The following is a 26,318-nucleotide window of genomic DNA, read 5'->3' on the forward strand; positions in this document are numbered from 1 at the left end:
CCACCAAAACAGGAAGTAGGTTGATGTACAGTATGTCCACACATAGAAAATACATCCATACACAAGCAGGCTGTATACAGTATTCCTTTTGAATCTCAAGAGATCATTTGTGTGTTTCTTTCCCCCATGCACTGAAGTTTCAGGCTGCTCTTTTCTTCCTGCAAACAGCTTTGCCCTTGTCTGTAATTCCTCAGTATGTGAAAGCCCAGCCAGCTCAGAGGATGATTTATCCAGCTTGTAAAAGATAAGAGAGAAGAGAGAAGCTGCTCTAATCTAAATAATACACAGGCAGTGTGCAGAGAGGGGCCTGGAGGGGGGAGATGCATCACAGAACCACAACACTGAAGAACTTGGCAGCCTTCCAGACACAGGCTGACAAGTCTGACAAGAGAGAGATAAGTTGATTTATTACAGAGACAGTGATAGTATAAAGTGCTGCAGTTAGCCAGAACACATTAGAATAGCTTTTGGAACTTGTAGGATGATAAAAAACAGGATGCAATTTTTGTTACGGAGTCTCTTTAACACACAGAGGCCCATATGCAATTCATTTTTTCACCTGAGTTTTCTCCCAGGTGATATTTTCACAACTTGTAAATAAAATGCCTGTTGCACCATCAGCAAGCAAACAAATACTCAAAATATTTTTTACAGTACTGTTTCACCTAATTTTTGGTACTTTTTTCATCCCAAAGTGCTAAAAAGTTATTTTAAATCGAAGATGAAAAATGATCTCCTACGAGAAAACTCAGGAGAAAAAGTGAATTGCATATGGCCCAGAGGCCCATATGCAACTCCCTTTTTCACCTGAGTTTTCTCCTGGGGGATATTTTCACAACTTATAAATAAAATGCCTTTTATACCACCAGCAAGCAAACAAATACTCAAATTAATTGTGATAGTACTTTTTCACTTACTTTTTGGTACTTGTTCCATTGCAAAGTGCTAAAAAGTTAATTTAAATTGAAGATGAAAATTTATCTTTTAGGAGAAAACTTAGGTGAAAAAATGAATAAATGCAATTTACTTTTTCTTCTAAGTTTTCTTCTAGGTGATATTTTTAAACGTGTCAAAAAATGCCTTTTAATCCCCTAGAAAGCAAGAAAATACTCTAAATGATTTTGATAGTACTTTTTCTCCTACTTTTTGGAACCTTTTCCATTGCAAATGACTAAACATGAATTCTAAATCAAACATGAACAAGTATCACTTAGGAGAAAACTCAGGAGAAAAAGGTAATTGCATATGGGCCAGAGGGCCATATGCAATTACCTTTTTCACTTTTGTTTTCTCCTAGGTGATATTTTCACAACTTGTAAATAAAATGCCTTTTGCACCAACAACAAGCAAACAAATACTCAAAATAATGTTGGCAGTGCTTTTCCACCTACTGTTTGGTACTCTTTCCGTTGCTAAGTCCTAAAAAGTTAATTTAAATTGAAGATAAAAAATTATCTCCTAGGAGAAATCTCTGGAGAAAAGTTGAATTGAATACGGGCCACAGGGCCATATACAATTCTCTTTTTCTCCTTGGTTATCTCCTATTAAATTATTTTCATATTCTCTTTAAAATAACTTTTAAGTGTTTTCCAATTAAACAAAAGTACCTAAACATTGGTAAAAAAGTACTATCAAATTTTTTTTGAGTGTTTTCTTGCATGCTGGTGGTTTATAGGGCATTTTATGACGAGGGCCCATCTGCAATTACCTTTTTCTCCTGAGTTTTCTCCTAGGTGGTATTTTCAAACTTGTAAATAAAACGCCTTTTAAACCACGAAAGATAAAAAAAAAAAAAAAAGAAATACTCAAAATAATGTTGATAGTATTTTTGTACTTGTTTGCCACGTTTTCTATTGCAAAGTGCTGAAAAGTTATTCTAAATTGAAGATGAAAAATTATCTCCTAGGAGAAAACTCGGGGGAGAAAAAGTTAATTGCATATGGCCCGAGGGAGACAATTTTTCATCCAATGTTTAAAATAACTTTTTGGCACTTTGCAATTGAAAAAGTACCAAAAAGTACTTTAAAAAAGTACTATCAACATTATTTTGAGTGTTTTCTTGCTTGTTGGTGGTTGCATTTAATGCAATGCATTTTATTGACAATAACATGACAATTTTGAAAATATCACCTAGGAGAGAACTCAGGAGAAAAAGTTAATTGCATATGAGCTAAAAAAAATGCACAAAATTGAAATGTGACATATGCAAAATGGCCCATATGCAATTCATTTTTTCATCTGAGTTTTCTCGTAGGTGATATGTTTACACCTTGCCATAAAATGCCTTTTACACCACCTGTATGCAAGAAAAATACTCAAAATAAATCTGATGGCACTTTTTCACCACCGTTTGGATATTTTAAAGAGGAACTGTCGCGAAAATCTTAAAATTAAAAAAAATTTAAAAAAACAGGAAGCAAGAAAATACTCAAAATAAATCTGATGGCACTTTTCACCAACTTTGGGGTATTTTAAAGAGAAGATGAAAATTATCTCAAAGGAGATAACTCAGGTGAAAAAAATGAGTTGCATCTGGGCCATTTCATCATATGTGTGGGGGTGCACAGTTTCATCCTGTGTGGCAAAATGCATGGGGTTTTAGCATGTGTACACCCTGCCTAAGTGTGCTACTTTGTAGCAATGAAAAATCATGAATCAGAAATAAAATACAATTTTCTAAAATACATTGACCTGGAATACTTGCAGGCTACTAGTTAAAGTGGATCTGAGGTGAACTTTTACTCATTGCATAATTGTGTTCCTTTCCTATTGTTTATAGGGCATTCCTCATAAAGCCAAATACTTTTTTGTTTTTGTTTTAATACTCTAATTCCTAATAAACTAAATAAACCACACCCACAGGTTTTCAGAGAGCCTTGGCAGTACCAAGGGCTCATGGGAGCTCAGTCTGAGCAGGAGGAGGAGGAGGTGTTACTAGCCATTGATTTCAGAGGCAGAGGGGAGAAGGGAGGAGGGGGGATTAGGTTTGTTTTTTTCACAGGCTAAGTGCTCAAGATACAGATAAGGCTGCCTCTGTGTAATGTTTACAAACAACATGGCTGCTGTCATTGTATCACAGGAAGAAAGAATCATTTTCTATTGAAGCTGTTTGCAGCTAGATTTGCTGTGTAAACTATCTAAACTTTTAGATAAGATATATAGACACGTTACTTGTTATAGATAGTTTTCCATCTCGGATCCGCTTTAAATTGGTGGTTGAAAGGATAAAAATAATTAAATAAAGGAAATGATGTTGTTATTTATGTATTATTTTTATTCAGCTCACATATTACATCAGAAAAGTGAGGATAACTTTGAGTTCCGGGAAAGACATTTACTTTGATGACCATGGAGAGTTACCTTTAGTCTACAGCATTGTGAACTGGCAGGTGACTCCAGAAGGAGCTGTGAATCAAGTTGAAGTTGGTACCTTCAGCAGCTCTTTACCTCCTGACCAGGCTCTGGTGGTCAACTCCAGCTTCGTGGTGTGGCCAAGAGGAGAACTGCAGGTAGGACCAATAGGAGATGGGAATTTTTTTAACATAACGTTTATTTGAATATTTTGAGTTACAGAGTACCCAGCAAGCTCATGGTGAACCAGAACTCACTAGAGTGTGTAAGGGGCTACAATGGCCACAGAAAAGTGGCCTACCAAGCTCATGGTAAACCAGGACTCCTAAGAGTGTGTAAGGGGCTACAATGGCCACAGAAAACGGAGGATAACTGAGTTCCGGGAAAGACATTTACTTTGATGACAATGGAGAGCCACCTTTAGTCTACATCATTGTGAACTGGCAGCAGATTCCAGTAAATCAAGTTGAAGTTGGTACCTTTAGCAGCTTTTTACCTTCTGACCAGGCTTTGGTGGTCAACTCCAGCTTAGTGGTGTGGCCAAGAGGAGAACAGCAGGTAGGACCAATAGGAGATGGAACATTTTTTAACATCACTTTCATTTGCATATTTTGAGTTACAGAGTACCTAGCAAGGTCATGGTAAACCAGAAATCCTAAGAGTGTGTGAGGGGCTACAATGGACCAACAAACCCTCTTACTAAAATGCTATGGAAAACAAAAGTTTGCTAAGTTTAGTAAGAATGCTTTTTTTGTCCATTGTAGCCCCTTACACACTCAAATGAGTTCTGACTCACCATGAGCTTGCTGGGTACTCTGTACCTCTGGGTGTTTCAAGTCCTACCCCATAGAGCCACATTAATTCATGCCATGCACTGATGAGGATCAACCAATCCGAAACAGTCTGTATGCATGTTGGATTAGTGTGGCTCTGTATTGTTAACAAGCTGACATATCATTGTATGCCAACGGATCTGGAGGTATGTTTAGCTTACAGGGACAACAATGGGTGATTTGCTTATTGCAGTTGTAATGAGCTTCCCATGGTGCTATTCACTATATGGTGGGCAAAGCCACAGGCAAACATTTGCGGAATGTGCTCATCCCAATGCAAACATGCATTATGAGTCAGCCGAGGTAAGGGATGTGCTTCTTGTCCTTTCATCTGTGTCTCTGCCCCTTACACTGATCCTCAGATGTCTACTAGAGTTGGGCCGAACCTCCGATTTTAGGTTCGCGAACTTCCGCAGAAGGTTCGGTTCGCGTTAAAGTTTGCGAACCGCAATAGACTTCAATGGGGATGCGAACTTTGAAAAAAAAAAAAATTATGCTGGCCACAAAAGTGATGGAAAAGATGTTTCAAGGGGTCTAACACCTGGAGGGGGGCATGGCGGAGTGGGATACATGCCAAAAGTCCCCGGGAAAAATCTGGATTTGACGCAAAGCAGCGTTTTAAGGGCAGAAATCACATTGAATGCTAAATGACAGGCCTAAAGTGCTTTAAAACATCTTGCATGTGTATACATCAATCAGGTAGTGTAATTAAGGTACTGCTTCACACTGACACACCAAACTCACCGTGTAACGCACCGCAAACAGCTGTTTGTGTAGTGACGGCCGTGCTGGACTGGTGCGCACCATGGCGAGAGTGCAGGTTTTGGTGGCTTTACAGCCCATATGGTCGCCTGGCTGATGTAGCTGAATGACAGAACAGTGACTGTCCAGCTGATCAAATTTGGTCTGACCACAATGAAGCAACGACCTTATTATCTTTTGTGTGCCCCCCGAGACACTCATCTAGGCGCCGGTCATTGCTTCATTGTGATACGCAAGCCCCTTCACCACGGAAAGGTAATGATCACGAAGGGGAATGGGCGCATGTACATGCCTTTTCTTTTGTTGTTGCAGCTGCCCGCAGTGCAGCCAGAAAAATTAGGCAGTCATGTACACGCACCAGAAAAATTATTACAGCGGCCGCTGCTAGCAGCGGCCTAAAAAAATTCAGCAATCCGCCTGGAGTCCCGGACCCTGTTGGTGGTGGCGGAGAAGGTAGTCAAGCGGCCTGCAGGCAGACATGCTGTGTGGAGGGACTGGGAGCGACTTAGTCTTCTTGGGGCAGGCCAGGCAGCCAGTCACACGGCGTGCAGGCAGAGATGCTGTGTGTGCGGGGACTGACTTAGTCTTGGGGCGGGCAGCAGCCCTCCGGGATCCATGCCTCATTCATTTTGATAAAGGTGAGGTACTTAACACTTTTGTGACTTAGGCGACTTCTCTTCTCTGTGACAATGCCTCCAGCTGCGCTGAAGGTCCTTTCTGACAGGACGCTTGCGGCAGGGCAGGAGAGAAGTTGGATGGCAAATTGGGACAGCTCTGGCCACAGGTCAAGCCTGCGCACCCAGTAGTTCAAGGGTTCCTCATCGCTGTTCACAGCAGTGTCTACATCCACACTTAAGGCCAGGTAGTCGGCTACCTGCCGTTCCAGGCATTGGTGGAGGGTGGATCCGGAAGGGCTACGGCGAGGCGTTGGACTAAAGAACGTCCGCATGTCTGACATCACCATGAGATCGCTGGAGCGTCCTGTCTTTGACTGCGTGGACACGGGAGGAGGATTAGTGGCAGTGATACCTTGCTGGCGTTGTGCTGTCACATCACCCTTAAAGGCATTGTAAAGCATAGTTGACAGCTGGTTCTGCATGTGCTGCATCCTTTCCACCTTCCGGTGAGTTGGTAACAGGTCCGCCACTTTGTGCCTGTACCGAGGGTCTAGTAGTGTGGCCACCCAGTACAGCTCATTCCCCTTGAGGTTTTTTATACGGGGGTCCCTCAACAGGCAGGACAGCATAAAAGACGACATCTGCACAAAGTCGGATCCAGTACCCTCCGTCTCCTCTTGCTCTTCCTCAGTGACGTCAGGTAAGTCAGCCTCCTCCCCCCAGCCGCGAACAATACCACGGGAAGGTTGAGCAGCACAAGCCCCTTGCGACGCCTGCTGCGGTTGTTCTCCTGCCGCTGTCCCCTCCTCCTCCTCCTCCTCCTCCTCCCCCAAAGAAACACCTTGCTCATCATCCTCTGAGTCTGACTCGTCTTCTGCACACGACTTCTCTTCTTCCTCCTCCTCCCCCCTCTGTGCTGCCGCAGGTGTTGAGGAAACAGCTGGGTCTGATGAAAATTTGTCCCATGCCTGTTCCTGCCGTAACGGTTCCTGGTCACGCTCATTCACAGCTTCATCCGCCACTCTACGCACAGCACGCTCCAAGAAGTAAGCGTAGGGAATTAAGTCGCTGATGGTGCCCTCACTGCGGCTCACCAGGTTGGTCACCTCCTCAAACGGCCGCATGAGCCTGCATGCATTTTCCATCAGTGTCCAGTTGTCGGGCCAGAACATCCCCATCTTCCCAGACTGTTTCATTCTACTGTAGTTGTAGAGGTAGTGGGTCACGGCTTTCTTCTGTTCTAGCAGGCGGGAGAACATGAGCAGGGTCGAGTTCCAGCGAGTCGGGCTATCGCAAATGAGGCGTCTCACCGGCATGTTGTTTTTGCGCTGAATTTCCGCAAAGCGTGCCATGGCTGTGTAAGACCGCCTCAAATGCCCACAGAACTTCCTGGCCTGCTTCAGGACATTCGCTAAGCCAGGGTACTTTGCCACAAATCTTTGAACCACTAGATTCATGACATGTGCCATGCAGGGTATGTGTGTCAGCTTCCCCATATGCAAAGCGGCAAGCAGATTGCTGCCGTTGTCGCACACCACGTTGCCTATCTCCAGGTGGTGCGGGGTCAGCCACTCATCCACCTGTTTCTTAAGAGCAGCCAGGAGAGCTGCTCCAGTGTGACTCTCCGCTTTGAGACAAGACATGTCTAAGATGGCGTGACACTGTCTTACCTGGCATGCAGCATAGGCCCTGCGGAGCTAGGGCTGTGTAGCTGGAGAGGAGAACTGCCACTCAGCCAAGGAGGAGGAGGACAGCGAAGAGCATGTAGCAGGAGGAGAGGAGGTGGCAGGAGGCCTGCCTGCAAGCCGTGGAGGTGTCACAATTTGGTCCGCTGCGCCCTGCTTGCCATCGTTCACCACCAGGTTCACCCAATGGGCTGTGTACGTAATGTAGCGGCCCTGCCCGTGCTTGGCAGACCAGGCATCCGTGGTCAGGTGTACCCTTGACCCAACGCTCTTCGCAAGAGATGACACCACTTGCCTCTCAACTTCACGGTGCAGTTGGGGTATGGCCTTTCTCGAAAAATAAGTGCGGCCTGGCATCTTCCACTGCGGTGTTCCGATGGCCACAAATTTACAGAAGGCCTCAGAGTCCACCAGCCGGTATGGTAACAGCTGCCGAGCTAACAGTTCCGCCACGCCAGCTGTCAGACGCCGGGCAAGGGGGTGACTGGCCGAAATTGGCTTCTTCCGCTCAAACATTTCCTTCACGGACACCTGACTGCTGCTGTGGGCAGAGGAGCAGGAACCGCTCAAGGGCAGAGGCGGAGTGGAGGAGGGTGCCTGTGAAGGTGGAAGGGAGAAAGCGGCAGAAGCAGATAATGCACCTGATGGAGGAGGAAGAGGAGAAGGAGGGTGGCTTTGCTTTTGTGTGCTGCTGCTGCTTTTGCTCAGGTGGCCATCCCATTGCTGTTTGTGCCTTTTCTCCAGGTGCCTTCGTAAGGCACTTGTCCCTACGTGAGTGTTGGCCTTTCCACGGCTCAATTTTTGTTGGCAGAGCGAACAGATGGCTTTGGTCCGATCTGAGGCACACACATTAAAAAATTTCCACACCGCTGAGCCACCCTGGGATGTGGGCACTATGGGGACCTCAGCAGCTGATGCTGAAGGGCAAGTTGGCTGGCTGTACATAGGTGGCGATACATGGTGCCGGACTCTGCCACCAGCTGTTTCTGACGAAAAGCTGCCCCAGCTTCTTTCAGCAACTTCTCTCCTCCTACTACTCTCTGACTCCCCCTCTGAACTGTCCCCCTCTTCATCTCCTCTATTGGGAACATACAGAGGATCCCTATCATCGTCATCATCGTAGTCATCCTGCCCAGCTTCGCTTGACTCAGAAAAATCCAAACATGCACCATCAGTAGGTCCTTCATCCTCCTTACACGTTACATCCATAGTGTTGCCGCGTAACGCAGACATATGAGCTGGTGAAAATTCATCTGGCTGTAACAACAATGGCTGTGCATCAGTGATTTCACCACTAAATAATTCTTGCGAAGTGTCAAATGCAGCGGAAGTGGTGCTAGTAGTAGCGCTGGTGGCTGAGCAAGATGAGGTGTTCTGTGTCGCTAAATACTCAACCACGTCCTGACAATCTTGGGACGTGATGGGACGTGCCTTCTTCCGAGCACTGTACTGTGGGCCAGGTCCACACGAAATTACATTTACACGACCTCGCGCAGACCTGCCGGGTGGCCTTCCTCTGGCTCTGGCACTACCTCTTCCTCTACCTGTTTTGTCCATATCGGGTATGCACGGAGTGGTATATCACACTGCGTGCACTCACGTAGGTAGGTGGGTTCACTTAACTGCACAGGTATGCGCACTGATGCGGTGGGTTCACTGAACAGAACAGGTATACATTGGCGGGTTCACAGAACAGGGATGCAGGGGCAGGTTCACTGAACACAACAGGTATGCAGTGGCGGGTTCACTAAACAGGTATACAGTGGCGGGTCCACTGAACAGAACAGGTATGCAGTGGCGGGTTCACTGAACACAACAGGTATGCAGTGGCGGGTTCACAGAACAGGTATGCAGTGGCAGGTTCACTGAACACAACAGGTATGCAGTGGCGGGTTCACTAAACAGGTATACAGTGGCGGGTCCACTGAACAGAACAGGTATGCAGTGGCGGGTTCACTGAACACAACAGGTATGCAGTGGCGGGTTCACAGAACAGGTATGCAGTGGCAGGTTCACTGAACACAACAGGTATGCAGTGGCGGGTTCACTAAACAGTACAGGTATACAGTGGCGGGTTCACTGAACACAACAGGTATGCAGTGGCGGGTTCACTAAACAGTGCAGGTATACAGTGGCGGGTTCACTGAACACAACAGGTATGCAGTGGCGGGTTCACTGAACAGGTATACAGTGGCGGGTTCACTGAACAGAACAGGTATGCAGTGGCGGGGTCACTAAACAGGTATACAGTGGCGGGTCCACTGAACAGAACAGGTATGCAGTGGGGGGTTCACTGAACACAACAGGTATGCAGTGGTGGGTTCACTGAACAGGTATGCAGTGGTGGGTTCACAGAACAGGTATGCAGTGGTGGGTTCACAGCACAGGTATGCAGTGGTGGGTTCACTGAACAGAACAGGTATACAGTGGCGGGTTCACAGAACAGGTATGCAGTGGCAGGTTCACTAAACACAACAGGTATGCAGTGGCAGGGTCACTAAACAGGTATACAGTGGCGGGTCCACTGAACAGAACAGGTATGCAGTGGCGGGTTCACTGAACACAACAGGTATGCAGTGGCGGGTTCACAGAACAGGTATGCAGTGGTGGGTTCACAGAACAGGTATGCAGTGGTGGGTTCACAGCACAGGTATGCAGTGGTGGGTTCACTGAACAGGTATGCAGTGGTGGGTTCACAGCACAGGTATGCAGTGGTGGGTTCACAGCACAGGTATGCAGTGGTGGGTTCACTGAACAGGTATGCAGTGGTGGGTTCACAGAACAGGTATGCAGTGGCAGGTTCACTGAACAGGTATGCAGTGGTGGGTTCACTGAACAGGTATGCAGTGGTGGGTTCACTGAACAGGTATGCAGTGGTGGGTTCACAGAACAGGTATGCAGTGGCAGGTTCACTGAACAGGTATGCAGTGGTGGGTTCACAGCACAGGTATGCAGTGGTGGGTTCACTGAACAGGTATGCAGTGGTGGGTTCACAGCACAGGTATGCAGTGGTGGGTTCACAGAACAGGTATGCAGTGGTGGGTTCACAGCACAGGTATGCAGTGGTGGGTTCACAGCACAGGTATGCAGTGGTGGGTTCACAGCACAGGTATGCAGTGGTGGGTTCACAGAACAGGTATGCAGCCAGACAGGAACAAGTTAAGCCTAACTAATCTTTCCCTGAGAGACAGTCTGCAGCAGCTCGCCCTACTCTCACTAACGCAGGCAGCACACGAGTGACCGTAATGGCCGCCGCTGCCTGCCTTATATAAGGGGGGGTGGGGCTCCAGGGGCTAGTGTAGCCTAATTGGCTACACTGGGCCTGCTGACTGTGATGTAGAGGGTCAAAGTTGACCCTCCATGTGCATTATGGGGCGAACCGAACTTCCGCAAAGGTTCGCCTGCGGGACGCGAACGCGAACCACTGAAGTTCGCATGGAACCGTTCGCAGGCGAACCGTTCGGCCCAACTCTAATGTCTACTTGATGGGACCTGACTTGCTATATTGATCTCAGTTGAACGTGCCTGTCCTGACCTCAGACAAACTCCCATTTCTGATTGAACTCCACCTTTTCTGACCTCTGCATTTGGGCTAATCACTAGCAGTGCCATTGCCAAATCCAGTCCGTCATGACGTCACCCCATGGGGATCAAAGTGTCGAACACACTGAACAATTAGGAAATTATGCTGGTGTGCATACAAGAGGGTTGAGTTATAGCATGTGAGCCGTGCCAGCCCTGCCCCCCCCCCACCCCCACCCCAAGTTGGGTTGACTCCTAACTTTAGTAAGAGGAGGTAGAAACCCTTCAGATCCACACAGCGCTGCCCAATTCAGTGGATGACCGCCCCCCACACACACACAGGGGCGAGTAATAGGGGGTGCAGAGGTTGCAACCGCATCGGGGCCCTTGGGCCAGAGGGGCCCCAAGGGGCCCACCCTCAACCACAGTATTAGTTCTCTATTGGTCCTGTGCTGGTAATAATCACTTCTATTGATGCTTTGAATAAAAATAATCATTAACAAACTGTTCCCCATCCCCCGCTCGCACCTCTGACACTGTGGTTGTCCTTGATAGGTTTTGGTGCACCATATCAATTGTTATGTATAGAGTGCTTGGGGGGGGGCAATGTAAAACTTGTACTGGGGCCCACAGCTTCTTAGTTATGCCACTACACACACACACACACACACACACACACACACACACACACACACACAGGGCCGCCATCAGAAATTTTGGGGCTCCTCACACAACATCAAGCCTGGGCCCCCCTACAGACTGCTGTGCATGCCCATTACAGTGCCCCAGTATAGCCAGTATAGTGCCCCAGTATAACTAGTACAGTGCCCCAGTATAGCCAGTATAGTGCCCAAGTATAGCTAGTACAGTGCCCCAGTATAGCCAGTACAGTGCCCCAGTATAGCCAGTACAGTGCCCCAGTATAGCGAGTATAGTGCCCCAGTATAGCCAGTACAGTGCCCCAGTATAGCCAGTACAGTGCCCCAGTACAGCCAGTATAGTGCCCCAGTATAGCTAGTACAGTGCCCCAGTATAGCCAGTACAGTGCCCCAGTATAGGCAGTACAGTGCCCAGGTATAGCCAGTGTAGTGCCCCAGTATAGCCAGTATAGTGCCCCAGTATAGCCAGTACAGTGCCCCAGTATAGCCAGTACAGTGCCCCCGTATAGCCAGTGTAGTGCCCCAGTATAGCCAATATAGTGCCCCAGTATAGCCAGTATAGTGCCCCAGTATAGCCAGTACAGTGCCCCAATATAGCTAGTATAGTGCCCCAGTATAGCCAGTACAATGCCCCAGTACAGCCAGTACAGTGCCCCAGTATAGCCAGTACAGTGCCCCAGTATAGCCAGTATAGTGCCCCAGTATAGCCAGTATAGTGCCCCAGTATAGCCAGTATAGTGCCCCAGTATAGTGCCCCAGTATAGCTAGTATAGTGCCCCAGTATAGCCAGTACAATGCCCCAGTACAGCCAGTAGAGTGCCCCAGTATAGCCAGTACAGTGCCCCAGTATAGCCAGTATAGTGCCCCAGTATAGCCAGTATAGTGCCCCCGTATAGCCAGTATAGTGCCCCAGTATAGCCAGTATAGTGCCCCAGTATAGTGCCCCAGTATAGCCAGTGTAGTGCCCCAGTATAGCCAGTATAGTGCCCCAGTATAGTGCCCCAGTATAGCCAGTATAGTGCCCCAGTATAGCTAGTATAGTGCCCAGTATAGCCAGTATAGTGCCCAGTATAGCCAGTATAGTGCCCCAGTATAGCCAGTATAGTTCCCCAGTATAGTGCCCCAGTATAGTGCCCCAGTATAGCCAGTATAGTGCCCCAGTATAGAGCCCCAGTATAGCCAGTATAGAGCCCCAGTATAGCCAGTATAGTGCCCCAGTATAGTTAGTATAGTGCCCCAGTATAGCTAGTATAGTGTCCCAGTATAGTGCCCCGTATAGCTAGTATAGTGTCCCAGTATAGTGCCCCAGTATAGCCAGTATAGTGCCCCAGTATAGCTGGTATAGTTGCCCACAGTATTGTGCCCCAGTATAGCCAGTATAGTGCCCCAGTATAGCCAGTATAGTGCCCCAGTATAGTTAGTATAGTGCCCCAGTATAGCTAGTATAGTGCCCCAGTATAGTGCCCCAGTATAGCTATTATAGTTGCCCCCAGTATTGTGCCCCAGTATAGCTAGTATAGTGCCCCAGTATAGCCAGTATAGTGCCCCAGTATAGCAAAGTATAGTTCCCCAGTATGGGTAGGTGGTGCCCCCCGCTCATCCTTGTCGCTGTTGTTACCTTAACAGCGGCCGCTCTCCAGTCTCCGGTGCCTGTACTTTCCAGCAGCATCTCCCGGCTACTGTGTGTGATGCGGCAGGAAGCAGGGCAGCGGCTTCCTGTAACGACGATGTGTATCGCCGTTACTATGGGAACCGAGCCATGCTTCCTGCCACATCATCACACACAGCAGCCGGGAGATGCTGCTGGAATAATAAGTACACACGCCGGAGAGGGGAGAGCGGCCGCTGCTAAGGTATTAACAGCGGCGGCCGCTGGGGGAGGGGGGGCCGGAAGAGACCAGTCAGCAGGTTAATGCCTGGGGGGGGGACCGAGGCTGCGGGCCCGTGACGGAAGTCCTACACACACACACACACACACACACACACACACACACACACACACACACACACACACACACACACACACACACACACACACACACACACACACACACACACACACACACACCATGAAAAGTAAGCACTGGGGGATAGGGATGATCAAGGATATACAAATACTTCTGTGTTAAAGGAAAAGATTAAGCAAACGAATGACCTGTGCTGAGGTATAGAAAGATTTTTGTAGAAGAAATTCCTAAATAAAACTAATGGTGGCCATACATGGTACAATTTTTTCCATACAATCTTGCCACTTCTATGTAATATAAGGGAACTGCCTAAATTATCCTTTCAGTATACTCACTAATTTACCCTTATACTACATAGAAATGGTAAAATTGTATGAAAAAAATTGTACCATGTATGGCCACCATTAGGCTATGACGGAAAATGCAAGTTGAAGTTATTTTCTAATCAACATATCTGCAGGTACCTCGTTCCATGTGCAGTGAAAGCTGCTCTGCAGGATTCCGGAAGGCCTCCATACGAGGGCAACCTTTGTGCTGCTTTGAGTGTGTTCCCTGCCAACAAGGAGAAATCTCCAACCAATCTGGTGAGGCAATTTACTAAGGTTGGAATATACTGTACCTGAGTATATAGAAGATTACAAATAAAACCTGTTAGATGACAAAACCTTTGCAACATTCACACATGTCATATGAAATCAGGTCATAATCAAATCACACTCAGAAAAAAACTCCAAGTGAGGCATATGTTGAGAGAGCACAGCGTAATGCTTTACAACTCACCCCTCCTGGATCCAGCCACACATGTCTTCCTCCTCTCCTCATGGGATGTCAGATGGCTGTCGCACCATAGAGAGGGAGCGTCTAGGAGGAGAGGATGAAGATGGGTTGCATGGGCCTACCGGATCCTGGAGAGGTGAAATGTACATTCCTACACTCTCTGTATGGAGATGGGGGTACTAGGGTCGCTCATCACGACCTCATGATCAGGAGTCATTTTTGCCGATCACGAGGTCGTAATCAAGATTTGTGATCGGCTCAGGCGCATGCGCGACGTCAACGGGAATGGCCGCCTAGCTCCGCAGCTCCAGCCCGTCTCCGCATAACGCAAGCCGCTATAAGCTACACAAAAGCTCCTGAAGCGCGGCTCCTACCAGGACAGCCTCCGCATACCCTTCCGCTGCTGATGCCTACAAAAGCCCCCGCTAAGATGTCACAACAAGCGGGTACGCTGGATCGCTTTGTCCGCCCAGCCGGATCACAAGATGGCGCCGGACACCAGGACAGCTCAGTCACGCTGCAGAATCATGCCTGTATATCCCCTGACACAACTCCTATCACCACTGCCATACTAGAGTCCGCCCTGGATAAACAATTCCGTGCCATTAATGAATCTTTCCAGAACTTAATCTTATCTGCTGTGAAGGAACTTAAAACAGAAATTGCAGGCTTAGGAGAGCGCACAAACGCTTTAGAAAACAAAATGGACTCTTTAACACAGAAACAGGGTGAGCTGGAAGATGAGCAGCGCATTATACAATCTGATCTGAGAGCGCTCCACACAGCTCAAGAGGACTCGGAGAACAGAGATAGGAGACAGAACAAACGGGTAAAGGGGGTCTCTATGTCTGTGAAACCTGACCAAATTAAGGCCCACCTAACTGAGCTGTTCAAATCATTAGCACCAGACATTTCAGACGAACTTTGGCGCATGGACAGGGCGCACAGATCCCTAGGTGAACGCTCCCCCTCAGCACAGAGACCTAAAGACATTATAGCCAAAATGCACTACTATGAAGCTAAAGAATCCCTATTGCAAGCTACACGCAAAATTCCTTCTATCTCATTTAAAGGGGACGAGCTCCATATATACAACGACCTATCGTTGATAACTCTAACAAAGCGCAGAGCTCTAAAACCCACTACACAACTTCTAAGGGACGCAAAAATCCCCTACAAGTGGGGCTTCCCCTTTCGCCTTATAGTCAATCGACAAGGAATGACTTTTACCCTTTCGGATCCAGATGACGCCCCAATGTTCCTGAAACAGATGGGACTCAGGCTCCCACCACCTACTTCGACCCTACATCTCAGATCCCCTTCAGCGATATCCCCACCAAGAAAAATCCGCCACATCTCAGACTGGTCAAGAGCCCCAGTCCGGGCTTTAACATACAACCAACGCTCTGAGGAAATGGAAGCCCAGTCAAGTTAATTGGGAACTATTTGCTTCTCCCATCACCACTGGGGCTCCCTACCCCCGGAATCTCTGCTTATTCTAACCATCATATGATGCCAATTTCTTCCTATATAATGTACCCTATCCTGTCCTGACCACACATGCTATTTTCCTGGTCCCTGCGGTCCCTGGGCTGTCACACCCCGGTGACTCCACATGTACCTCAGGAGATCCATACTCGAAATTGCCCGACCCACGGTTGGCTCGGACATTTCTGAGGTGATCTCACTTGGACTGCTACTTTTAGTAGTCTCCTTATGTAGCCACTTGTTACACAGTGGCATTCTTTATATTCTACCGTTTCAGTTACTAGTTATAGTTCTGTTATTGATGTTATCATTTTTGATCTGTATCCCCCGATTTCATCCACTTCTTGTCATTGAGTCGCAGTGGCCTGGCCTCACTTATAAACACAATAGCCCACACTTTTTAGATCATGGTTAAACTTCTTACCTTAAACACGAAGGGCCTCAATATACCCCAGAAAAGACTTTCCTTACTAAGGGATCTAAAAAAACTAGACATAGATATTGCTATGCTACAGGAAACTCACATACGTAAACAAGATCCAATACGTTTGAACAACAGACACTATTCTGGGGTATATCTAGCCTCTGGGTTGACCAAACAAGCTGGAGTTGCCATCATCCATAAATCCAACCTCCCCCTACAAATTACCAAATCCATACAAGACAAAAACGGTCACTACATAATACTAACTGGCTCCCTAGCGGGTAAACCAATAACTCTCGCAAACATTTACGTCCCCAATAAACAGCACATTTCCTTCCTGACCGCTTTCCTATCTAAACTCCAAAAGGAAACAATAGGCTCCCTCATACTGGCTGGAGACTTCAATCTAGCTTTCTCCTCAATTAAAGACAGAAGTATTTGTCCATCCACCCAGTCGACCGCAACCCACGACCGTAACTCACGAAAATTCAGAGCATTAATGAGAAAACACAACCTCCTGGATCTATGGAGAATCTGTAACCCAACCTCAATAGAATATACCTTCTTCTCCCCCCCTCACGCATCTCACTCCCGCATTGACTATTTCTTTGCTAACCCCTCCTTACTGCCCCTGTTAAAAAACTTGGACATATCCCCCATGGCATGGTCTGACCATCAATCAGTCACTTTAGACCTCAACTGGCTTCTCAGACCTCACAAACCATTCAACTGGAGATTAAATGAATCACTACTACATGACAAAACTCTAGTTTCTAAACTTCTAGAGGAACTCCAATCATACTTTATCACGAATATGCAATCTATCTCCTCATATGGTATGGTTTGGGAGACCCATAAAGCCTTTATACGAGGTCTCTTCATAGCTGAAGGAACCAGACGGAAACATACATCTTCACAAAAATTCCTCTCTCTACAAAACTCGCTCACCAAGGCCCAACAAACCTACAAAGCTAATCCCTCACAACCTCACTTTTCTGACATACAACATCTCAAACAGGAAATTCGATCCCTTCAGATGGCCCAATTGGAGAAGAGCCTTAGGTGGTCCAAACAACTCTATTTTGAAAGAGGTAACAAGCCCCATACACTCCTAGCCCATAAACTAAACCCCAAATCCTCCCAGCAATCAATCTACTCTATCAAAGACCCCAAGGGTACAATACAGTACGACCCACAGAAAATTGCCAACATTTTTACGGAGTATTACGCACAATTATATGACTTACCTAATCAGTCTAGCAACCCCTCTCTCATACATGCGATAGACACCTTCCTAACACCACTTAACCTGCCTAAACTCACAGAAGATCAGCGCAAAATCCTCAACTCCCCTTTTACAAGTACGGAAATCTCAGAAGTTTTAAAATTACTCCCTTCTTCCAAGAGCCCAGGACCAGATGGTCTCCCCTATTCATATTACAAAAAATTTGATTCCGTCCTAACCCCTTACCTAGTCACCCTAGCTAATAAAATTATGAAAGGCGAATCCCCTCCCCTAACCATGCTTAACTCTCTCTTAACTATGATTCCCAAAGAGGGGAAAGACCCACAACTCCCCCAAAGTTATCGACCAATATCTCTCCTAAACTCAGACTTAAAAATCATCACTAAGACAATAGCCAACCGCCTTAATCCTATACTTACCACATTAATTAACAATGACCAAGTAGGCTTTATTCTTGGCCGCCAAGCTGGAGATAATACCAGGAAAGCCATCAATCTAATTTCCCTTATGAATAGATCTGGAGGACCTTCTCTGCTTCTGAGCCTAGACGCAGAGAAGGCCTTCGACAGACTATCATGGCCCTTCCTATTCAGAGTTTTAGAACACCAAGGTTTCGATGGCCCCTTCATCCAACTCTTACGCTTCCTGTATTCCTCGCCAACTTCTACAATCAAACTTCCCTATTCCTCCCCTAGCCCCTTTCACATTCACAACGGCACCCGCCAAGGCTGCCCCCTCTCCCCCCTCCTTTTTGCCATCAGTATAGAACCCCTCGCCTCAGCTATCAGACTGAACCCAAACATACATGGAGTCCGACAAAAGGACCATGATTATAAAATATCACTATTTGCAGATGATATATTACTTACTATCACACAACCTTTAATCTCCTTACCAAACCTGCACAAAACTATCTCTAACTATGAATCTCTCTCTAACTTTAAACTAAACCAAGATAAAACCGAAGCCCTGCCAATCAAAATCCCCTCTGAATTACTCCTTACTCTAAAATCTCACTATCCCTACAAATGGAAGACACAATCCCTTAAATACCTAGGGATCTTCCTCACCCCCACATATTCTACCATTTATAAACAAAACTTCCCCTCCTTAATCCACACCATACTCCAAGATCTACATAAATGGACGGCGTACAAGATTTCTTGGTTAGGAAGAATATACGCACTAAAGATGAATATATTACCCCGTCTTCTATATCTCTTTGAGACTCTCCCAGTCCGAGTCCCCTCATCCCAACTTTCTCATTTGCAATCAGAATTCCTTAAATTTACCTGGAACCATAAGAGACCTAGAGTTCTTAAATCAATACTCTCTTCCCCCAGAGAACTGGGGGGACTGAGCCTCCCACACCTAAAATACTACTACCTAGCCGCACACCTAAGACAACCAACAGAGTGGACGAGTTTCCGGGTTCTCTCATAATGGGCTCTACTGGAGGCCACTGATGTACTACCCTTATCTCTAGCTTCCTTTATATGGGCAACACCTTCCCCTAAAATACCTCATATTAATCTCCTCCCCACAATTACCTTTACTCTACACATATGGAAAATCTCCGCCCACATAACGCACCTACAATCCAACCCCTCTCCACTTTACCCAATATTAGGTAATCCCTCTTTTCCTCCTGGAATCTCAAAGAACTTCATGAACAGGTGGTTCTCATTAGGTTACTTTAATCTCCACAACTGGACAGACCCACTTTCTAAAAAACTACTTTCCAGGTCAACTCTGGAGGAAAAAATAACTTTTACCCCTCAAACACTCCTAGAATTTAGCCAGATTAGCCACTTCCTACATAAATATACCCACAACTCCACATCCGTCTCGACATACACCCCCTTTGAAAGATTATGTGAACGCAGAGGACATCAGAAAGGTCTAATTTCACAAATCTACCTAATTCTACATGACAAATCAGGCTCCCTGATCCCTTCCCACCCTTACATGTCAAAATGGGAGGGCTCTCTCTCCACAACTATCTCCACCCAGGATTGGGAAGATATCTGGGAGAATGCCAAACACTCCTCAATGTGCACCCAAATCAAAGAAAATATCTATAAAATTGTATTCCGATGGTACCTGACTCCTGAGAGGTTGTCAAAAATATACCCAGGCACCTCTGATTTATGCTGGAGGGGCTGCGGAGAGAAAGGTACCCTAGAGCACATCTTTTGGTCCTGTCCTCTGATAATTCCACTATGGCAACATGTACAATCCCTAATTCTAAACGTAGTTGGAGTCCAAGTCCCCTTAGACCCTCTCCTGATGCTACTAGGTAAACCTATACCGGACTTAAGCAGACATACTATGCGCCTCATTACCCACATACTCACTGCCACCAGACTATCTATAGCTACATCCTGGAAAAATATCCCCCCCCCCCCGAGCATTCTAGACGTTAAGATAAAAATCTCATGGACTAAATCTATGGAACAAATGACTGCGTCGTTAAGGGACACAGAAGACAAATTTCATAAAGTATGGGACCCATGGACGAACACTATTCCAGACTATAGACCTCCCTAAATCCAATACCCCAATAACCCGGGACTTACGAACCCGTAACACCCCTCCCCCAAGCCCACCAAGGCCCCACCCACATCTTTAAACATTTCATTATATACCACAACCTGAATAAGCCCTTCGTCTCTCTCTCCCTTATCACCCTCGCCTAAAAAACGTATGAGAGGTCCGTAACCACTGCGACTCATGACAACTCCTGGTGCTCCTATCTCCACCCCCCTTTCCCTCTTTCTTCTCCCACTCTTCTCCTACCCAAATATACTCCCAACTTTCTCCTATCCCTTCGCTCCCTTTACCTCTTATTTCTCCACTACTCAAAATCTCTACGACCCAACTCTCTAGTTTCTCGTAATATGTTTTTCATGGACAATCAGAAATTCCTTCTGCCTAGTTTACTGTAAGAGTCTGGGACTGCAGACTGAAGATCCTGTTATAGACCCACAAGGCAACGCAGTCCCCCTCTACCAACAGCTCTCCTTAATATACTTCCTAAGGAAACTTTAGACCTGTTCAGTATTTCATAAACTTGTTCTATGCTCATTTATTATCTCTAATAAAAATCAGTGTTGAAAGATTTGTGATCGGCTCTCGATACACGCATTACTCGAGTCGTGATCACAAGTAACGAGTTCATGATTAGTGATTAAAACCTGCCGACTTTAATGGTTAATAGTAAAGTCCCCTTAACCTCCCCGGCATTATGATTATTTCCAGATTAAGGGTTTAAAAGCCATGAAATGTTTTTACAAACTTTTAAACCCTACAAACAAGAAAAAAAAAACATACTGCAGAGAGATCTGCAGCAGCTGCATATAACTCACTCAGGCACGGGATTACCGCTCTGAGCTGTGGATTTGCATCCCGAGCCTGACTCGGGATTATCGCTAAGGAGGTTAAAAGCTGGAAACACCAGATTTGCAGGTTATGTTAAGAACAGTGGGAACAGGGGATTTTTTTTTATTTTTTTTCAAAAAGACCTTATAGCTTTTGAGAAAATCGATTTTAAAGTTTCAAAGGGAAAAAGTTACATTTAAATGTGGTAAATGACAGTTAATGAAGCAAAACATGCCGACTTTAGCAGTTAATAGCAAAGCCCCTTTATATGCTAGAAAGACCAAATTTGCAGGATATGTTAAAAAGAACAGTGGGGGAAAAAAATCTTTTCCTATAGTTTAACTGTTTATATTTTTTTATGTTCTGAGGGTGGGAAATAAAAAAAATGATGTGGAGTCCCCCCTACCCAGCATATTTAACCCCTTGTCCCCATGCAGGCTGGGATGGCCAGAATGTGGAGCCCCTGGCCGACTGGGGCTTCGCACTCTGAGCTATACCAGCCTGCATGGTCCATGGTATAGGGGGGGTGCCAGGGGAGAGGTGCGGAAAAGTCTTCCCCTCCTCCCCCCCCAGAGCCCTTGTCCAATCCATGGAGAAGGGGCTCTTCCCCACCTCCGGTGCCCCTGGAGGAGGTGGGGGCGATGAATCCCTGGGGGGATTCCTGGTGGCATCTGGGAGTCCCCTGTAAGAAGGGAACCCCCAGATGCCCACCCCCCTCCTAGGAGAAATGAGTATAGGGGTACAAAGTACCCCTTACCCATTTCCTTAAAGGGTTAAGTGAAATAAAAATACAACCACAAATAAAGTCCTTTAATATTCTAAATTAACCAGAAATACTTACCTGTACCTTTAAAAAAAATGTCCCCACGCCAATATCCTCGGAAAAAGGTCCCACACCAATATCCTCTATCTTGCAATCTTCTTAAGTTGATTGAAGATCTCCGCCGGCCTCCGCCAAACACACCGCTCCCAACTGCAGTTCTCAGCTATACTACGTATAGCTGAGAGTGCATCCGCCTATGTGGACTCTATACCGCCGGCTCCCGCTGTCCTCCCTGCCTCCCACACCTGTTACCCTCACCCATGCAGGCACCCAGTGCACCCATGGGTGCACTCGATGCCAGCATGGGTAAGGGTGATAGGTGTGGAAGGCAGGGAGGACAGCGGGAGCCGGCGGCAAAGCGTCCACAGGGGACACGCTCTTAGCTATACTTAGTATTTCCAATTTCCCTCCAAGGTTCCCCATTGGTTCCTTATTGACCAATGGGGATCAGGAAGATTCCCCTTGTTCCCACTGTTCTTCTTAACATAACTGTAATGAATAGTGGAGATGTCGCCGCGTGGGCAAGCGGAATGGCGGCTATCTCCGCGTTCCAGCCGTCGGCTTCTGCCGCGCAGCAACATGCTGCTGGTTCGCCTGGTCCTTCTAGTGCACACAGATTGAGAGCTACGCGCGCGCGCACCAGGCGACAGGACCTTTATGCTAGCTGAAGGGGAGTCAGCTGGTCATGCCGATCAGCTGACCCCAGCTATGCTCCGGATTGGCTGAGTGACTGGGGCGGCGCTGTGGAGCGCTCTGAGTATATATAGGACTTGCCTGCCAGTTACAAGTTGTCTGCCGTTGCGAATGCTTACGTTTGAGCACTCAGACCCCAGTCAGATCTTACAGTGTGTTAGAACCAGCCAGAGCTGGAAATTCACACTTAGTCAGATTCCGTTGATAGCCATAAAAGTATTATTGTATTGTGAGACTTGCTTACCATTCTGTAGACTAGTTCCCAGGTGTTGAAACCAAGGACTTCACACCTAAGACTGGGAGATTGCTACATTGCTATTGTTTATGTGTTAGACTAGTTCCCAGGTGTTGAAACCAAGGACTTCACACCTAGATTAGGATTGTTATATATACTGTTACCTGTTATGATCTCTGGCTTTCCTGACCACTCTCCTGCTTACTGATTCGGTACCTTTGCCTATCTGATAACCTGTTGCCGACATTGCCTGTACCTGGATACCGAATCAGTCTTTCGTCTCTGTACTTTATCTGTCCGTGTGTTGCCGACCTGGCTTGTCTGACCTTTCTGGCTGTCACCCAACCCTTGGGTGATCAGCCTTACTGTACTATCCATGACACTTGCTCTTCAGGTGTTCATTAGCTGCAAGGGACACCTGCTCCTCAGGAGACCATCTTGCAACTCAGTCAGTGGTCTCTACCCCTTAGGAGTCCACTGGCTGCAGTACAGCCTGATTCCCTGGCTGCAGCCCGATCATATCTCTCATTTCACCAGTTATCACTCTTGCAGTCCAGTCAGTGGTCCCTGCTCCTCAGGTGTCCACTGGCTGCAGTACCATCTGATTTCCTGCTCCTCAGGAAATCCTCGGCTGCAGTTCTATCATATATCTCTTTCACCCAGTTCTCTCTCCTGCAGCCCAGCCAGTGGTTCCTGCTCCTCAGGTGTCCACTGGCTGCAGTACAATCCAAGATTCCCTGCTCCTCAGGGAATTATCAGCTGCAGTACAGTCTGTATCTCCTCCACATCAGGAGATCATCTTGCAGCACAGTCAGTGAAAACCTGCCCCTCAGGGGTCCACTGGCTGCAGTGCAGTCTGATTCCCTGCTCTTCAGGGAATCCTTGGCTGCAGTAGTGTCTGTATCTCCCGCTTCTCGGGAGATAACTTCTCTGATTACTGTTGCACCAAACACAATATCACATTGGGTGTCTTGTGTCTAGCTATACTAGTATTATTGGTGATTCTGCAGATCACCACATAATCAGGTATAGCATCTGTATTATTGGTGATACTGCAGATCACCAATAATCAGAAAAAACTCTGTGTTGCTGACACCAATCGTTACAATAACCTTCAAATTTGGTGTTTCTAGCATTTACGGGGGCTTTGCTATTAACCCCTAAAATCGTCGGGTTTTAATCGTGTATCAAAAACTCGTGATTCGTGATTACATGGGTTATCCGACTCATATCCGAATTTAAGTTGGATAGCAGTTTTGTACCCGTGTTCATGATCACGAGCAATTCGTAATTGGGCGGAGTCGAATTTGTGATCAGGGGTTATCTGAGCACCACTGCGGGGTACCCTTTCTGGCTACCTAAACTGAAGGGGGATAGGTACTCTCTGGCTACCAATACTGGGGGGCACTCTCTGGCTACCTATACTGGGTAGGCCAGTATAGGTAAGCAGAAAGTGGGTCAGGCAGCACATGGCAATGTTACAGGTACTATTGTCAGGGGTGCAGCGACCCTTACACTATGAGTGCCACATGCATTATAGAGGTAATGTATGTGTTTCTATAGTGATGGAGCAACCAGAGTAAAACATGTGGCACTCAGGGGCATAACTAAAGGGGATCAGCACCTGCAAGGGAGGGGGAGGGATGCAGAGCTGTGAGAGGCCCAACTACTAACCTTCCCTTCCTCAAATACAAGGGACTATACTTCAGATCAGGTGTTTTTGAGGCTACACTTGTTTTATGAACCTTGTGAGATTGCCCCCCAGGCCGTGAAGGGCACCAAGTGGAGCCAAGTTAAGGGGTGTGAACATTGGTGGCCCATCAAAGTTTCAATGGGGGCCCCAAGAACTGGTGGCACTAATAGAATTACGGTCACTGCTCCCCTGGTGTTAGCACTGGTAACATTTCTGTGTGCTACCTGCACAAGGCAACATTTACCAGTCTTTAGTACATCAGGTCCTAGGCCTCTTAGTAATCTCAGGATCTGTCTAATGATGTGATTTTTGTAAACCTCTTTCTTCATCCTTTACTTGCAGCTGATATCTTCACTGAAAGAGCTGCACAAAGGATTTTTGTTTTAGCCTCAATAGTGGGGGAGGTAGGTAAGGGCTCCATTGAGAAGAAATGTTGCTCCCTCCACTAGGTTCAAAGCATATCCCGTTTCTTCCGCAAGAACACAATTATAGTGAAAATTAGTTTCCATCAAGAATTAGACTACAAACTAAATTTTATATTAAAAAATGCATAATTCTTTTCTCTACAGATTCAGCTAACTGCTTCAGATGTCTATGGAATCAGTGGCCAAATGACCAGAGATCAAGTTGTATCCCAAAGACTGTGGAGTTCCTCTCTTATGAAGATGCTTTAGGAGCGGCTTTAGCCGCTGCCAGCATAATATCGGCTTTCACTCCTACAATTATTTTGTGGCTTTTTAACTGCTATAAGCACACGCCCATAGTCAAAGCAAATAATTATTCCCTTAGTTGCCTACTGCTAGTTTCTTTGAGTCTTTGCTTCCTCTGCTCTTTAGGATTTATTGGTTACCCCCAACCTGAGAAATGTCTCCTACGGCAAGTATCATTTGGCCTGGTTTTCACTCTGTGTATCTCATGCATACTGGCCAAAACAATCATGGTGGTCTTTGCTTTCATGGCCACCAAGCCAGGCAGTGACCTGAAAAAATGGACAACACTCCGTGTATCTTACACAATAATTTCAGCATGTTTCCTGCTACAGTTGATCTTATGCATTATCTGGATGTACCTTGCTTCTCCCTTTCCTCAGTACAATACAGAAACCAAACCTGGAATTATCATCATAGACTGTAATGAGGGTTCTCCAGCAGCATTCTGGACCATGCTAGGTTACCTCTTTCTTCTGGCCAGCATAAGCTTCATTGTGGCCTTCCTGGCTCGGAGACTTCCAGACAGCTTCAATGAGGCCCAGTTTATTACATTCAGCATGTTGGCCTTCCTCAGTGTCTGGATATCATATATCCCAGCATCCCTCAGTGCTCAGGGCAAGTACACAGTGGCCATGGAGATCTTTGCCATCTTGGCCTCCAGCTGGGCTTTGGTCATCTGTATGTTCCTTCCCAAATGTTTCATCATCTTGTTCAGACCTGATATGAATTCCAAAGAGTACCTTATGAAGAAGGAAAAACATTAGTAACATATTTTTAGATTGTTCAATAGATTTAGAAAAAAAAAACGCATTAAGTTCTTCTGAGTGTTATATGGCTAAAGGAATTTATAGTAAAAAAAACAGTATAGATTATGTCATTAAAATGCTTAAGGAATACTTGCCGTAATTTGTAACTCCTTTGAAGCAAACCCTTACTTAAAGGGACTCCGAGCTCAGAAAAAAAAAGGAAAGTTGTACTCACCAGGGGCTTTCTCCAGCCCAGTGCTGGTCGGGAGGTCCCACGCCGGCGTCCTGGCTCCTCTCCTTCTCCCCGCTCCGGAATGGCTGACAGGCCGCAGCCCGGGCGACACTCGGTAGAGTGTCGGGCTGCAGCTTCCGCGTATGACGCGGATTACGTCACACGCCGGCCGCCTCGCGTCATCACGGCGGCCGGCGTGAAAGTACTGCGCATGCGCGATTAAAGCTCCCGACCAGCACTGGGCTAGAGAAAGCCCCTGGTGAGTACAACTTTCCTTTTTTTTCTGAGCTCGGAGTCCCTTTAAGGAAGCCTTTAGCTGCAGTATGAAGTAACAGACTTTCTGACCACTGTAGGCATCTTCTTTTCTATAGCCGATTTCTGGCTCCTGTATTTTGCCTGCATGCAAACTACAGCAAAGTCCATCATATCTGGCGCAAGTGGAGATTGCCTGATGCCGAATATGTTTGCTTGCTG

General features: G+C 46.6%; 1 protein-coding gene across 1 annotated transcript; it reads left to right on the forward strand.

Annotated features, from left to right (window-relative positions):
• The first annotated feature begins 1,177 nt into the window (after positions 1–1,177).
• Positions 1,178–25,630, forward strand: LOC137562054 (vomeronasal type-2 receptor 26-like). Its single transcript, XM_068273395.1, has 4 exons — positions 1,178–1,235; positions 3,367–3,509; positions 13,857–13,980; positions 24,726–25,630. The coding sequence occupies exons 1-4, from the start codon at positions 1,178–1,180 to the stop codon at positions 25,628–25,630; spliced, it is 1,230 nt and encodes a 409-aa protein (XP_068129496.1).
• Positions 25,631–26,318: the final 688 nt, after the last annotated feature.

Source organism: Hyperolius riggenbachi, chromosome 3, assembly GCF_040937935.1.
Source record: "Hyperolius riggenbachi isolate aHypRig1 chromosome 3, aHypRig1.pri, whole genome shotgun sequence".
Lineage (NCBI taxonomy): Eukaryota > Metazoa > Chordata > Amphibia > Anura > Hyperoliidae > Hyperolius > Hyperolius riggenbachi.